At 44.9% G+C, this 16,655-nt stretch overlaps 1 protein-coding gene across 7 annotated transcripts in view; it reads left to right on the forward strand.

Moving 5' to 3' along the window:
- The window catches only part of DPP6 (dipeptidyl peptidase like 6), an 863,093-nt gene that overhangs the window by 653,893 nt on the left and 192,545 nt on the right, over nt 1–16,655 (forward strand). For all 7 annotated transcript variants that reach the window (XM_030550076.1, XM_030550078.1, XM_030550079.1 and 4 more), the window contains one exon: nt 16,063–16,115. In XM_030550076.1, the coding sequence (XP_030405936.1) occupies nt 16,063–16,115 (53 nt within the window). The remainder of the gene's footprint in view (nt 1–16,062; nt 16,116–16,655) is intronic.

Raw genomic sequence — 16,655 nt, forward strand, 5'->3', positions numbered from 1 at the left:
ATTTCCTGGGTTTGTAAAGCTGGGCTTTGGGATAATTACAATATCCCTGTAATGTTTTTTACCCTTAATTTTCTGATAGGCACTCTGAATCTTAACTGCATTTTAATGTAGTTTTTTTTGTGTCTGGGAATATTGTATAACCTGGTCGAATAATAAGATTAAGCTAGAGTTCTGTAATACCTTATCCTGTAAATTCCTGTCCAGGACTGTATAGCAGGCAGAGATATTACACCTGGGAAATCCATGCCTGGTTGTACACTGAGCCTGTTGCATGCCAGGACAGAGCTTTGAGAGTTTAGTCAGTGCCACGTGAATGCTTAAACATATATTAAAAAGTTATCAACAATACAAATGCTGATGCACTTCACTATCAGTTCTCAGTACCTTGATTGCAGATGCTCCTCAGTAACCTGGAATATGACCAATACAAAGCACAAATGTAGGCAGGAAATGCTAAGAATATTTTGACGCTAGTATTAGCAATACAAAATTAAACAATACTTCTTCTCTAAGTCACTCAGTCACTGCTCGCCATTGCTGTTTCCAGTGGTGCCACTTCAGTGCTGTGAAAGACAGGTATCTTAGGAGCAAAAGCAGGTTTTTATATTGCTTGGCAGGTCTGCTCTGTATTAGAGTAAAACAGCTGTTGGCAGATTGGATTTACATTCTCCTGAGGGGCTGGATCTGGCATGCCGGCTGTATATTTAGTACCTGTAGGTCATATTGATTCGATACTGCATTTGTAAAGAAGAACAGCCACTTTACCTCTGCTACATCACAAAGGGCTCAGTCCTGAAGCCAGTGGGAGCTCCCATTCATACAGCATCCACAGGATCAACCCCACAAAAAGGGGGATTTGAAAACAAATATTTTAAAACTAAAAGTATAATTATGAAGTAACAGCGCATGGCAATAGCTAGTTATGCTCTAGATAGTTCCTTTTGTACAACATTAACTAGCATTGTTATCTTATAGTACTAGAGTCTATCCATGGTAGTCTGGCTAAAACACTTTATTTTACTGGTTTGCACTTTACATACTAGAGCTGGGACTGTCAGCTGATGGAGTATTCTTTTAGCTTTGCTGGTTTAGAGGCATTTGACTTTGGAGCTGAGAACCAGGGTTCTGCTCCCATCGTCCTCTGCATGTGAGATTTGCATAGTGATTTTGTCAGTTGTCTGCAGCATGTAGATTTATTACTACAGGTTTGAGTTCTAGCCACAAAAGCTTAAAATGTATCTGGACCAAGTGACCCTATGGCACAGATGTTTTTTTCACTTCATGATGCCACATCACCCTGGAAGTGTTGTGCTCCAAGGAACCAGACCCAGAGTGTGGGTAGCAGAGGAGAACTGGGCATTTCTGGAATTGGCTAGTCAAATAGCTTCATGAGCCCCCTGCCTGTTGTGTGATGAGAAGGAGCCACCCGTCTCCACTGTCCATGCTCTGGGGATGGGCTCACAAAGTGAGGGCTGTTTTAGGCTGATGTTGCAATGTTCCAGGGCTGTGTCTTGCAAACCCAGAATGTTTTGTCTAAGACTAAGTGGGCCCCACCATACAAAAACAAAAATAAATAAAAATCAGCCCCTTGCATAGACTCTTCCTGCTGTTCCACCTCTCCTTCCTCTTCCTCCCAGGCTCCATCCCCTACACAGACCTTTCCTTTCTGTTCCACTTCCTTTGAAAAACTCTTCTGTTCTTCCCTGTGCTTGGTAGACTCCCAAGCCAATCTCTGATCTGTAATGCTAGTGTAAACCTGGAGTCTCTCCAGTGATGTCATTGGAGTTGCTCCATGTTTAAACTGGTGTAAATGAGATCAGAATCTAACCCTTCATTTGTCTCTGACTCAGTGTTCAGTTGGGCCCTTTCCGCTGCCTAGCCAGAAAGTAGGATCCATCCTTAATCTTCTGCCGATGTTCGGATTCAGAGTCTTAAGCAGACTGGTTTGAGTGGACTTGGATAGGCTTCCTTCTTTCAGCCCCAGTACAAACACTTGTTAAGTATCATTCGCTGCCTTCCCTCTCCATGTGTATGTGAGGTGAGCTAAAAGCCCCTCAGGGGCTGCTGTGCCCTTTACTGCTACCTGAGGTATGAGTAGCTGGTGCCAAGAAGCAAGGATAAAGGAGGGGAGTTTATGCCCCCTCACTTCCCTGTCTGGCTGCACAGGATAGTCCACAATATGGCCCTACACTAGTAAGTAGATATAAATGTCACTGACACTAATATATATGGTCCCAATTTAAGTCAAGTCAGTTTCCAGAATATGGAGAGAATAGCAAAGATCCTCAGTGCCAAAATGCTTTGTCTGTCCATCAGCTCAAGAGACACAGCTATGTACCAAGCCCACTTCCACCATTCCTGCTCTGTCAGAGGCTCTGGTCACCCTTCTATGGAGATATACCTATCTCAGAGAGCTGGAAGGGACACTGAAAGGTCATTGAGTCCAGGCCCCCAACTTCACTATCAGGACCAAGTACTGATTTTGCCCCAGATCCCTAAGTGGCCCCCTTGAAGATTCAACTCACAACTCTGGTTTAGCAGGCCAATGCTCAAACTACTGAGCTATTCCTCCCCCTTGTATAAGCTGTTCACGGTAGGCTCTCTTTGTAGCAGTGGGTACATTACATTTGTTTATCCTTTTGTTTAGCCATGTGAGTACTGTGCAGTGGGACCTGGGGAGATCTCCCGGCCAAATAATGGGCTTATCAATCGCAGCTGTTTATTTGACTGTCAAGTGAGCCGAGACACAAGAGGTGGCTGACCTCGATTACAGTCTTCTTAATTTAGGATAGTTGCAAAGAATGTGCAGCGTTGCTTGAGGAATGTGATGACAAGCAGACAGACACAGTCCATAGCATAGTAATTAGGGATATATTACTTGGGCGGGAAGAAAGCAAATAGAATTCTGTAATGGCCTTCTCTAGGTGTAGGTTGGTAAGGAAGTGCCTCCTAGTGGTCAGGGCTTAGTCCTGATGTGCAGGGGGTTGTTAGCAGGGGAGCCTTGGCCTCCCACTCCACTAGGCTCTGACCCAGGGCCCTTTGAGGGCTATCAGTGGTCTGAAAGTTCAGGATGCTTAAGGTGGTCCTCCTGGGCCACTTCCTACCCACCTCCTCGCTGTTGTCCCAAGGTTGCCATGCGGGGTAAGGCAGTATGAGGGTTGTCTGTTCAGCCCAAAGCACCTTCTGGTGACTGTGTGTAGCAGGTCGTTCTCCTTTTGCTCTTGGATAACAACTGCCTCCTCCAGTGGTATGGCCCAGTCCCCTGGGCCAGCTCAGTCCAAGGCCTTTCTCCCCACTGAGGTAGTCGAAACAGAAAATAAAGGGGCTCAATCAAGTCCCGAGTTTATATTCCCCTCAGGCTGTCTCTGCAGCAGGCCTTCCCTTTGGGCAGTTGTTCAGGGAGAGATTCTGTCTTCCCTCAGCTCATCTCTCCTGGAGTTACCAGTAGCCGGTCTGCTCTCTTCCCTGGTCTGCTCCCAAATGAGCTGCTCCCCTGCCTTTTAACTCCTCCTCTAGTTGGCATATTTATTACAGATGAGCCCAGAGTATTTCTTTAACCCCTTGTTGCTCCGTGGGGGGTTTGTACACCCCTGTCACAGGTGCAGAGAAAAAGCAGAATCATCTGCCACAGAAAGCAAGGTGACACATCAGAAAGGCACCGTGATAAATAAGAAAGATTGGAGAGGTGCAAATAAAGCCTCCAGTTACATGGAATTATCTATTGGCTCTATCTCCTTTCAAATAGCAGAGCTTCCTGGAGTTTAGGACACAGATATAACTGCATGGATTCCACATTCTTGGACTGCAGTGACTGTAGAATGTGTAAATATTTACATAGTTGAATTGGATTCTGCAGGAAACAAGGTTCTTATGGAACTTTTGTTAGCGGTAAAATGGCGAAGGTGTTTTGCTCCTATAAGAATGATAGGTTGGAAGAGCATTACCTCACAATCTGTCGTCATCTAGAGGAGACGCTGAGACCCATCTCCAGAGCAGTAGGAAATGCCTCAACTGGAGGTTATGCCTAGTGTTATACGTCATTCATGTATGAAAGCATGAAGAAAAGTGTAATTGCGTTTTATGTGTTTGAAAAGATTAAAAGTTTAACAGAACATTGCCATGGTTACAATGTCCAGTTAACAAATCTAGATCTTTCCTGCCTACGAAGTAACACACAATAGCCAGTACGAAAATAGGACTTCATTCACAACATTTGGTTAGTAAACAGAAAAATGGTCCAAATTATGAACTGACTAGTCTCAGCCCATACAGTCCCATTAAAATCAATGGGATCACAGTGCGGTTTAGAATTTAATTAATCATACAGTGAAAATTTAGCCTTTTGTGTTATCTTTGTATAAAAATACAGAAATATTACCCAGAGAGGTGCATTGGTTTGTTCCAATTCTTTAAAGAATTTAATGAAGAGGAACTGCGATGATTTTTAAAATCTGACAATTAGTCTTTTCAGTGCAGGAAGATTTAAACCACCAGGAATTAACAAGCCAGTATTACTTCTTGGTGATTGATTGACTCAGGAACAGATGTGACAATAGAAAAATGAAATGGTTGTTACTGTAGAGGCAGTCTTAATAATGTGTAAGGGTTTGCTACACTTGCAGGTGTGCAGCGCTGGGACTTACAGCTGTCTTCGTACAGCTGTGCAGGGAAAGCGCTGCAGTGTGGCCACACTGACAGCTACCAGCACTGCAGTGTGGCCACATCTGCAGCATTTGCAGCAGTGTTGGGAGTGGTGCATTATGGGCAGCTATCCCACAGAGCACCTCTTCCCATTCTGGCGCTGTGGGTTGTGAGAAGGGGGCAGAAGATGCAGGTCATTCTGCTTCCTGTCCCAACACCCCATGATGCATTGCTTCACATCCCAGCAATCCCTGTGTTTCCCTCAACGTTTGGCGCCATCTTGCATCTTTCAACGGTTTCTGTGCAGTGCAATTCTGTGTTCTGTTTTGGTCTGCGGGAAATGGAGCCCGAACTGCTGAGGAATATGCTGACGAGTCTCGCCAGCACATCACGTTTGGCAGTTGAGCTATTCCTTAAGATCCAAAGTGACAATGAGGAGTCTGACGATGATAGCGAGTCGCGTAATGCATATGACACGAAATTGCTTGTGGCATTCACAGAAATGCTCAGCACCGTGGAATGCCACAAGCAATTTCGTGTCATATCCACTGAGTGGTGGGATCACATCGTCATGGAAGTCTGGGATGACGAGCAGTGGCTGCAGAACTTTCGGATGAGAAAAGCCACTTTCATGGGACTGTGTGAAGAGCTCACCCCCACCCTGCGGCGCAAGAATACGAGATTGAGAGCTGCCCTGCCGGTGGAGAAGCGGGTGGCTATTGCAATCTGGAAGCTGGCAACTCCAGACAGCTACCGATCGGTCGGGAACCAGTTTGGAGTGGGAAAGTCGACCGTTGGAATCATGTTGATGCAAGTTTCCAGGGCCATTAATTGTATCTTGCTAAGAAGAACCGTGACTCTGGGGAACGCGCAGGACATTGTGGATGGCTTTGCACAAATGGGTTTCCCTAACTGTGGAGGGGCGATAGATGGGACGCATATTCCTGTTCTGGCACCACCCCACCTAGCATCCGAGTACATTAATCGGAAGGGGTATTTCTCTATGGTTCTCCAGGCGCTTGTGGATCACCGTGGGTGTTTCATTTACATTGACGCAGGCTGGCCTGGAAAGGTGCATGATGCACGCATCTTTCAGAACACTGGCCTGCTCAGGAACATGCAGGCCGGGACTTTTTTCCCAGACCGGAAGATCACAGTAGGGGACATCGAAATGCCCATTGTGATCCTTGGAGACCCTGCTTACCCGTTAATGCTGTGGCTCATGAAACCATACACAGGGAGCCTTGACAGCAGCAAGGAATGGTTCAACTACAGGCTGAGCCGGTGCCGAATGACTGTGGAGTGTGCTTTTGGCCATTTAAAGGGGTGCTGGCCATCTCTGTATGGGAAGCTGGACTTGGGGGAAAGCAGCATCCCCGCGATTATATCCGTGTGCTGTACCCTCCATAATATTTGTGAAGGGAAGAGTGAAAGATTCAGTCAGGCATGGACCTCCGAGGTTCAACGCCTGGAGGCTGAATTTGCAGAGTCAGAGAGCAGGGCTACTAGAGAGGCCCAGCACAGGGCTGCAAGGATTAGGCATGCCTTGAGGGAGGAATTTGAGGCTGAAAACCAACAGTAATGTTTGGTGCCCTGCACATGAGTGAAGTGCAGTGGTTACAATGTTAGTAGGAATCTGTGTTTCCTAAGCTGATTTGCAGTGCCTGTTTCTTTCCTGGGCTAAGGTATCTTTGACTTTCTGCAATAATAAAGACTCTTTTCAAAGCCAATAATTCATTTATTGAAAAGAAAATTACTTTATTGACAGACACACAACTTTTTGGGAACCTAAAAGGGCAAGGGGGTGGGGTCGGGAACTGTACAGTCACAGGCTTGAATATGTCCTGTCTGGAGTGCTGTGCAATGACTGCTGCACTTCAGGATGCCTATACTGCATGGTGATGGGGGTTGAGTGCAGAGGGTAAGGGTCGTAGTTCTCAGGGCTGGTTGGTGAACGTACAGGTGTTGGAGGCAGCTGGTGGTGGTAAGAACTTGGATGCTGGGGAAGGGGGTTTTGAGCTGACATTGGGGCACAAGGGAAAGAGCTTTGGGACAAGGGCAGCGGGGGGGGGGCAGTCGTGGTAGTGCTCTGCCTGCATGGTTACGAGCGCCTGCATAGAGTCCGCTCGGCACTCCAGGATCCTTATCAGCTGCTTCGTGCTTTTCTTCCTCTGCGCTGCGTTTTTCTGGTGGATCCTGCTTTCCCTTTCCTTCCAGCCCTGCGCTTTTTGATTCTCTGTGAGAGATTGCTGCATAACTTTTTGCAGCATGTCTTCTTTGCTTTTTTGCGGCTTCTTCCGGAGGTTTTGTAGTCTCTCAGCCGGTGATAACACGGACAGATGAGATCTCAAGGTTGCATTTGTAAAGGCAAAATGCAACTCTTAACAGAGGCAGCATGGTTTATACAAGACACAGTTATTCCCCCACAGTAACAGTCTTCACAATAGCATAACTTTCCCATACCAAAGAGAGTGCACATAACCCACGGGAGTCCCGAAATGGTGTGTAAGGGGGACTAGTTCAGGACTGTACTGGGGTTTCTGTGCGTTGGGGAAAACAAACAGCTGCAGGGGGCACCTATGCTGAACATTATCCCAACATTTTCCATAGGAGGTTATCCTGGAAGATATCTCGCTGCTGCGCGTCACCTGGGAAGCACGGGAGGGTCTTCTACTGCAATGCGCATTCCGCCCTGGCCCCTATGCAGCTTGCCTGTGTGCAGCCATGGTCTCCCCACCCTTCGAGGCACAGTGGCGCGGCCGCGTTAGCCTGACTGCAACAAGAACCACAGTGGCTCCCCCAATAAACTTGCGCAAGCGCATTGTCCATGCTCTGGCTGAAACTTTTGAAGAGATTACCAAGGCCGATTACTGCGACGTGATAGACCACATCAATGCGCTGTTCCACATCTAGGCATGCATGCATGCAGCCCTAACCCTCCCTCCTCTCCCGAAAAATTTCCATCCTGAAAATAAAAGCCACTTACTGGGAACCCGCTCCTCTGTTTGTCCTCCACCAAGTGCCAGCTGCTGCGACTGGCTGCCTTCCTCCTGGCTTGAGAAGAGCTCCTGGCTGCATGCCTCCTGGGACTCCGGGGTGTCTCCCCTCACTCTCACTTTCCTCCTCCGCCCCACCCCACTCTGAAGTGTCCATGGTGGTCCTCGGAGTGGAGGTAGAGTCACTCCCAAGTATCACGTCCAGCTCTTTGTAAAAACGGCAGGTGGTGGGGGCAGCACCGGAGCGGCGGTTTCCCTCGTGGGCTTTGCAGTAGGCACTCCGCAGCTCCTTCATTTTCACTCTGCACTGCAGTGCATCCCGGTCATGGCCCCTTTCCAGCATGGCCTTTGATACCTGCCAAAGGTATCGTAATTCCTGCGGCTGGAGCGCAGCTGTAACTGCACAGCTTCCTCCCCCCAAACACTGATGAGGTCCAGCAATTCGGCATTACTCCATGCTGGGGCTCGTTTGCCGCGTGGAGGCATGGTCACCTGGAAAGATTCACTGATTTCTCTCCACAGCTGGCTGAGCAAACAGGAAGGGGATTTTTTAAATTCCCGGGGCATTTAAAAGGTGGGTCTGATGGTTGGTCACCTGAGGCCAGGGCAGTAGAGTTCAAACTGATGAGCAGAGTGGCTGAACAGGCATTCTGGGATACCTCCGAATACCTCTGGAGGCCAATAACAGCGCTTTTGGTGGCCACAGTGGTGGAGCAGCGCTATAGTCATTATTCCCCAGGTCGAGGTGGAGTACAACCAGCGCTGTAGCCAGGGAGATACAGCGCTATATGTGCCTTGCAAGTGTGGACAGTGAGTGAGTTGCAGCGCTGTAAAGCCACCACCAGCACTGCAACTCTCCAGTGTAGCCAAGCCCTAACAGAGTGAAATGCAACCTACCACTAGCACCCGGATCTTATTTCCTCTCTGAACACAGTTCTCCTGTTGATCCCTTTAGTAGATGATAAAGAAGGTCCCTTACACCCCAACCTGTCCCCTAGTACAGCAGAGAAATATGCTGTCACTGTCCCCTACTCATGATCTTGTTTTTCTCCTTCTTGGCACTCTTAGTTTGTCAGCTTCAGAGTCTAGTTACATTCCACAGGCCTAAAGAGTGAAATGTCCCAAGGCATCTTTTATCCTGAGTCTCCTGCATCACAGCGTGGGTTACTGTTGCCAAGCTATCAGGTCCACTCTGAAGTGTTATTAATAGAATAGAATATAGAATATCAAGGTTGGACGGGACCTCAGGAGATCTAGTCCAACGTCCTGCTCAAAGCAGGACCAATCTCCAGGCAGATTTTTGCCCCAGATCCCTAAATGGCCCCCTCAAGGATTGAACTCACATCCCTGGGTTTAGCAGGCCAATTCTCCAACCACTTTAACTCTCTTAAAGTGTCACAGCCTCAGATGTTTGGTCTGACACTGATATATTCATTTCTGCATTGTACAATTGCAGTGAAGACAGGAAAAATGAACTATATAAACCTTCTCCTGACAAACCACTTTGTTAGAGATATTAATGGAGGACTTTGCTAGCAGATCTAGCAGCTCATTTCACACACCATCTGAGCTTTATTTGTACTGCTTGTCTCATTGGAGAGGAAAAGGAACAGATGATTACAAGAATAGTTTGGGTCCAATGAGGATTCAGAGTGAATCTATTCTTTGAGGCTATTCTTCATTACTGCTGACAGAAATGTGGTGCCATTCACACAGAAAAGCACTGCGTGGTTCACAGTTAATCATTTTAAAACATTTAAGACCTCATTTCCTGTTGACACCATGGTGTTTCTGATGAGTATTTAGAATGTTCACAGAAATTGTCTAACTTGGGCCTTTCCAGAAATTGGCTGTCTTTTTTCATTGTGATGCTCTCCCTGGCATTTTCTCCCAAACTCCAGCTTTGTTGGTTTAAAAATCCACCCCTTCATCTGTAAAGGCCAAATCATGTCCTTTCAAAGAACCAGACTCACAGTGGGAGAGGAAGTAGAGGATTCACCTCCAGGGCCCTGATCCTGTAATGAATTCTACTCAGGTGCATAGGTCTGCTCACATGGTATCATCTTTGAATGAAGCACACAAAAAAAAGGGGGGAGGTTATTCCTGCATGTGTAAAACACAATAAATAAATAAATAAATAAATAACAATGGTACTAATTATGAGAATGATCAGGATTCAGGAACACCAGGGGCTTATCTCAACTCAGCCATCCCCTTCATCTACTTGGGGTTAGGATTCTGATGGACTATTTGAGAAACTACCTGTGGGAGGATGGGGACAGGGCTGAATCCCAAACTTGAGAATGTTTTTTTATCTCTGCTTATGGACATCCTTGGAAGAAAACCTTTGCTGACCACATCCGTGTCTTGTTTGTGCCAAGTCAGCCTACCACTTATAAAACGGTATAATAAAAGTAAACTCCTCGGATAAATGTTGGTTACTGCTGATGCTAGCAAGAAAGCTGTTTACAAAACATGATAGAAATTAACATAACAGGTGGAGGTCTATAATATAAAATAAACTCTTCCCTTTCCTGAAGCAAGTGATAGATCCTTGCTAGGTAATGTCACTTTATGTTGTTCAAGCCAAGATGTGCTGAAAATGAAAGATTCCCACCACTTCCCCAACTTCCTTCTAAAATGTTTTTCCTCTTGTGAACTGCCAATAAATTGGACTTGTGAGTTCGATGACCAGTGGTGCAAAAGTAAGATAATTGATTGCCCTTGGAGGATCCTAGTGAGTTTCATGTTTGAGCAGGATTTGGTGAGATACCACGCCTTTGATTTTCCCTTTTTAAACTGGTCCGATGACATTCTTAATAAGTAATTTTTCCATTTATAAGGTGATAATTGTGTTTTCAGCTTTGAATCTCAAGCCTTTCAGTTTGTGCTCCATGTTTTTCTCATGGGCAGATATTACACATACCCTGAAGCCTTGGCGTCTAAGACACTTTCTGATCCTCAGCTACTCTGCTTCTGTTTTGTTTCTGAATCTTTCTAATTAGTGATTCATTTTTCTCTGAAATTTGATTACTTTACCATCTGTAAAAGCAAATCCCTTGCATGGCAGCAGAGATATCGGAAAATAGATCAGTCTTCTGTCCTTCTCTTCTAACCATTTCCTGTATGAGAGGTGGTCTGATCTCTTAATTTGGTTTTCTTTCTCTTTATGTTCCTCTTTGGGATATAATTGTATGATGAGAAATCTAAAATCTTCTAGTGGCTTTTTTAAAGAAGGTTAGGAAACCTTTAAAATCAGTGATGATCGGAAAGGAAACAACCATTGTATAGCAAGGTTCTGGCTGGCTGTGTGTGGCTGTACCGGACCATAGGAAGAGTGGAAACACACCCATGTTAGGGGCAGCTATGACCTAACTGTGAAGCACAGGAGCAGGAAGAAATGAGCTATCTGTGCCAGAGTCTGGGAGGAAAAGAGAGTCATGCCCTCCTTTTGACCCTTGGAGCATTATTAGATGCTTCTGGGGCTGTGATGAGTTTTGGGGCAGGAGCAAGAGCTACGGGCTCCCCAATCCAACACCTCATTTAAACAAGCACTTAACTTTAAGCACTCTCAATGAATAGGTGAAATCAAATCCATGGAACTAGTCATGTGCTTAAGTAGCGCATACTTAAATGCTTTGCTGGCCCAGAGCTTCTATGGAGACATTATAGACACACTACCCTATTCCTCAGTGCTGGGGGCTGGAAGGTGCTTCCCATGCCTTGTGTTCCCCTGGCTCTCCTCACTTACTCCTTATTATGGGAGTTTAGCAAAGTGACTATTCTGTTCCTATATCCTCTTGTGTTTTGCATTCCCAGTATCAGGACCCAGTTCTACTCTTGGGTGGATGCTTGTTTCAAATGAAGTCAATAGTTTCAGGGCAGCAGTTAGTCAGATCTGTACATATCTGAATTTTAGATAAAATAATTGCCTTTCAGGCTCATAGGTACTGAATCTGTCTTGTCATTTGGTACCATTGCGAAGAAGGCATGTGGCTGTTGCTGTGGATAATGTGGATGAGAAGTGGAAAAGACCTATGTAGCTGGCTGCAGGATGATCAGCCCAATAGAGGGAGATCCTTTGATGGCATAGGTTTGGCACAGTGACTTCTATGCCACCTGCAGTTGGCATAGGGAACATGGCTGAGGATTTTCTGTGGCCTGATCCTCCTCAGGCTCACTGGCAGCAGATGTAAAGTAGAGCAGCCATAAGCCTGCTCTACTTACACCTGGGAAATGGCCTGGCACATATCCAGCCCAGTATCTAGGGAGTAAAATGAGGTTGCTTCAAACCAAGACCTTTTCACACACCCCTATCTTTGTTTGTGCTGTAAGCTGCTTGGGTTTAGGCAAGGATCAGGGTCAAGAGCTCCAAAGCAACTCTTCACAATGTCCCGAGGAAGCAGATAAGTAGCATTATCTTCACTTTTCCCCTCTTCTCCTTGTATTGGTGCAGAACCTGAGAGACAGAGAGATTTAATGATTTACCAGAAGCTACCAAGTGCGTCTTTGGCACAGCTGGGATTAAACTAATGAGTTCCTAGCTCTCGCTTTGTCACTCACCTCGTTAAACTATACTGTCCCTCTAAGTCAAAGTTTAGCCATCCTGTGTGAATGGAGAAGTGAACTGACCACTGCAGGGGAGAGGATTCCCTCATGTCCATGCTATTAGGAAACTCTGATACTTATCAGAAATTCTTCAGTTGTTCATTTATTGGAACATGTAATTTGAACACATAGGAAATAACTTGTAAGAGTTGGCCAGCCAAAAAGCCTGAGTCTTTGATTCCAGGTCGCTCTGTTCGGTGTTTTGCCCTGTGGGAAACATTTTGGCACGTAAATAAGAAAATTGCTCCAAATTCCATCAGCAGTCAACAGAAATTTCCATGGAGATATTAGATAACTCTAGCCATTCTCCCAGGACTTTGAACTTATTTAGTTCTGATTCTCATACCAAAGAAAGATGCAGCTATTTCATATTGCACCAAGGTATTATATTCTGTCTCTTTTGCATCCCTTTTTATTTTAGGAAAATGCCTACCCATGTGTAATCTAAGCAAGTATGGGACAGTGGGAGTAACCAGAGCCATTGGGCCCTTGGTCTGTTAAGGATAAGAGGTGAAGTAGCACAATTAGGACCTGTTCCTGCAAACTTTACTCTTGTAACTAGTGCTTTGATATCAGTGATTCAATGGGATGGCTTACATGAGCAACAGTTGCTGCCATGAGTGAGCTTGGTAGGCAAGTCTCCTTAGGAGAGAACACACCACAGGTAAAGCCAATGTAGCATGATAGACTTATAAGACAGAGAGAGATTGGTCTCTCTCTTTAATGAAAGATGATCCTGTGTGCATCTGTAAGGGTTGGTCTCAGACCTGAGTGGGGGTGTGATGACAATCAGATAATAAAGTGTCCTCACAGGAGGAGCAAACTTGGCCATTTGGCCCTCTGCGAGTTGCAGGCTTCTGCTGCTCCCTTACAAGCTCCCTTCCACTCCTATTTTCCCCACCCCATCCAGTTTACCCTGTCTATCTCTGTCTCTCTCTGCACTTAACAACCTCTGTGCCTCAGACGCTGCTAATTGCAGTAGCGTTGCTCCCTCTGACAGGGCTGCCTGTATTCTATAGTAACCACAGGAAAAAGCACTAGCCAATGCCTTTCCCAGCAGTTGCCCTAGCTGTTTGTCTGCCGCTCCATTTGTCCTGTTTCTCTTCCTCCTTTGTGTGAGCCTGACAGTGTCTTCAGATACACAGGATAGTCCTGTTGTGTTTGAAAACCTGCCTGTGTTAATAAGCAAGAGGGTTATGTTCTAGTCCTGAACTTAACCTGTCTGCCCCATTTTTTCCCCTTCCTAGAGGCTTTGCAGGAGTATTTAGTATTTCCGAGGCATTTTAAAAATGAACAGTGCTCAGTATTTATGGACCCTGGTAGTTTTAAATACAGGTATGAAGGGAATTATTTTGAGGACAGTTTGGTCTGACTTCACATGAAAAATCTTACAGGACATTTCCGAAATGCTTTCTAGCTTAGCTGTGCCAGGATTTTGCAGTATGGCTCCGTGCAGCATTTCTCCTTTTGTATTCAGGATTCACTATTCACATTCTTTCCCTTTTGGGGAATCATAACAGCTTTATAACTTCAGTAACACTAAAGTAAAACCTAGGGACTTATGCTGCCTTCAGATACATACTGCATCTCTCCAAGTTTAAACTTTGTGATCTCTGAGGAGACCTCAGCAAACTTAATGGAATTAAGGGCTGGGAGGGAAATACAACACTAATTAGCATTGCACCATCTCAGACGGGTGGAGGGTGCTGTGAACCTGCAGCAAAATTATTTGCATTCCTGAACCTTCTCAGGTGTGTAGTCACAAGGTAGTTGTCTAAGCTACAAGTGATTTTGCATATCTATCAAGTAAATCAGAGGCCTGGTCCACACTAAGCTGTTAAACCGATTTTAACAGCGTTAAATCAATTTAACACTGCACCCGTCCACACTACACTGCTCTTTATATCGATTTAAAGGGCTCTTTAAATCGATTTCTGTACTCCTACAAAACAAGAAGAGTAATGCTAAAATCGATATTACTATATCGATTTAGGGTTAGTGTGGACGCAAATCGACGTTATTGGCCTCATTATTTTACAGTAGCTACCCATAGTGCACTGCTCCAGAAATTGACGCTAGCCTCGGACCACGAACGCACACCACTGAATTAATGTGCCTAGTGTGGACACGCACAATCGACTTTATAATATCTGTTTTATAAAATCGGTTTAAGCTAATTCGAATTTATCCTGTAGTGTAGACGTACCCAAAGAGGCAGAATCCTAGCACACATTAATAGGATGTGATTTTGTGATACTCCCTGAAGGAGTTTGTGTCTGTAAAAGAATGAATGGAGACAGAAGGTGCAGATTGCCATCTATAACCAATTAGATATTGGCCTGGTGTCTTACCTCCAGCTTTTGGGAAACAGCTCCCTCTACACCCTGATGGCTGCTTCAGGCTTTTATTCACTGGCTTTCATTCACTAGCACAAGGCTGCAATGTTTGGGTTGCAATTGCTACAAAGGAGTGTCTGTGTTGGTAGCCCAGTAATCAGTGTGTATTAGGTTTCCCTCTCTACCCAATCCACAGAAGAGGTGGGTCTGTTAAAGCCATGTGCATCAGGCTAGCTCTAGTTGTAGCAAATCCTCATATCAGCTCTGGAGGTCTCCAGTTCAATCCCTGTTGGGGTAAGCAAGATGTTCGCCCTCACGCTTTCACTTTTAAAAATGTCACAAAGCTCTTCTATTATTATTGTTTTACTATCTATTTTGTAATTTAGATGATGAAACCGACCCTTTTGCCCTAACCTACTTGACTTTGTCCCATTAATCACTGTCTACAACATGAACAAAACAAGGAGTAGGATAAAGAAGAAAGGGAAGGAAAACAGCTAGATACTGCAGCCAGTTTTTAAACTGATTTCTGCAGTTGCTTCTCCTCAATTCTATAGCATCGTCTTGTATTCTGTGGCCCTGGCTCTGGCATCACAATCAAGCAGATTTAAGTTAGCGTGTGAGGATAGCAGTAGGTCTGTGTTATGGTCACATCAAAGCTTCTATCACCCTTAAGGGTATCTGTTGGTCTGTGGGAATGGTCAGGAAATTTTGTACAGGATAATAGGTACAGTGATGTTGTGTATGGATACAGGGCTACTATTCAAGAGGTCCCTCTCCCTCAACCTACAACAAAGTTCAAGTGCTTTACCAGCAATGATGGGGGGTGAATGAACTGGACATTGAAATCAGAGTGGTATTCCAGATGCCATGGAGTGGTCTCTGTGGGTAAATGTTGACTTTTTAATGTGCCCTCAACACCAAGAAAAGCCAGTGAGAGCTGAAGATGCTATTCAGCATCTCTCGGCGTCAAACAGACCTTAAGTCATTGCTGAGTCCAAAGTCAGTCAGCTTTCCTCTGATGGCCACGAAAGGATGCTGCGGCATTCACTTAGATTACTTAGTTTTATTCCCTACTTGATTTATGGAGGAATAAAACAGGGAGTATATACTATATTCCTGCTGTGTCTTGTTATAATCATGTAGCCTGTCTCCAACTGCCCAAGGTGTCCTCATTAATGTTTGTTCTATATTTAGCCATTGCTGGGAGCATGTACCCCTGCCTTAATCAAAGACCTGGTAGCCATAGCAATGAGACAGAGCATCTGTATGGAGACAGTTTTCCAAACATTTTAACAAGGTGTGAGATGAATATCACACATCACAATTAGGTGAATTAATTTATTATTCCTTTCCAGTACGGATTACAAAGTATTCATAACAGCTCCCTTGCCATAAGATGCTAGACTTTGCATTGATAAGAGTCCCATTAACATAGATTACATTACTAATTTTGTTTTCTTTTAAATTTCATTTTGCAGGTATATCAGCATTCGTATACGGCATATTATGTCCTCAGCAAAATACCTTTTGGGTAAGCAATAATTTAGTCTTCATTTTTAAAACACAGCAATTTAAAATGCTACGAAGTAATAGAAGATACAACTAATAGTTTGCCTATAACAATCCTGTGTAGGGTGACCAGACGTCCTGATTTTGTAGGGACAGTCCTGATTGTTGGGTCTTTTTCTTATATAGGCTCCTGTTACCCCTCACCCCCCATCCTCATTTTTCACACTTGCTGTCTGGTCACTCTAATCCTGTGTAGCAGTCTAGCATCCAATGTACGGTGTGTTGTAAAACAGAACACATAACCTGAAAGAAACAGGAGCAGTCCAATTCCTCAGAGAGGGGCTAGTTTTCATGTTGTTGGCTGGAATGTAGTATAAATAGCTAAAAACTGGGAAGTGAACATAAAGTGGTGTGCTCTGAATATCACACAGGCTACTAGTCACATGTGCAAATGTTTACCAGCAAAAATGGGGAGATACAATAGACCTGTACTTTGCTGTTACTAGAATATTGTAAGTGCAGTTCTCAAACTAAAGCCCTAGTTTGCTATTCACTGTATTCT

This window comes from Gopherus evgoodei, chromosome 2, assembly GCF_007399415.2.
Source record: "Gopherus evgoodei ecotype Sinaloan lineage chromosome 2, rGopEvg1_v1.p, whole genome shotgun sequence".
Lineage (NCBI taxonomy): Eukaryota > Metazoa > Chordata > Testudines > Testudinidae > Gopherus > Gopherus evgoodei.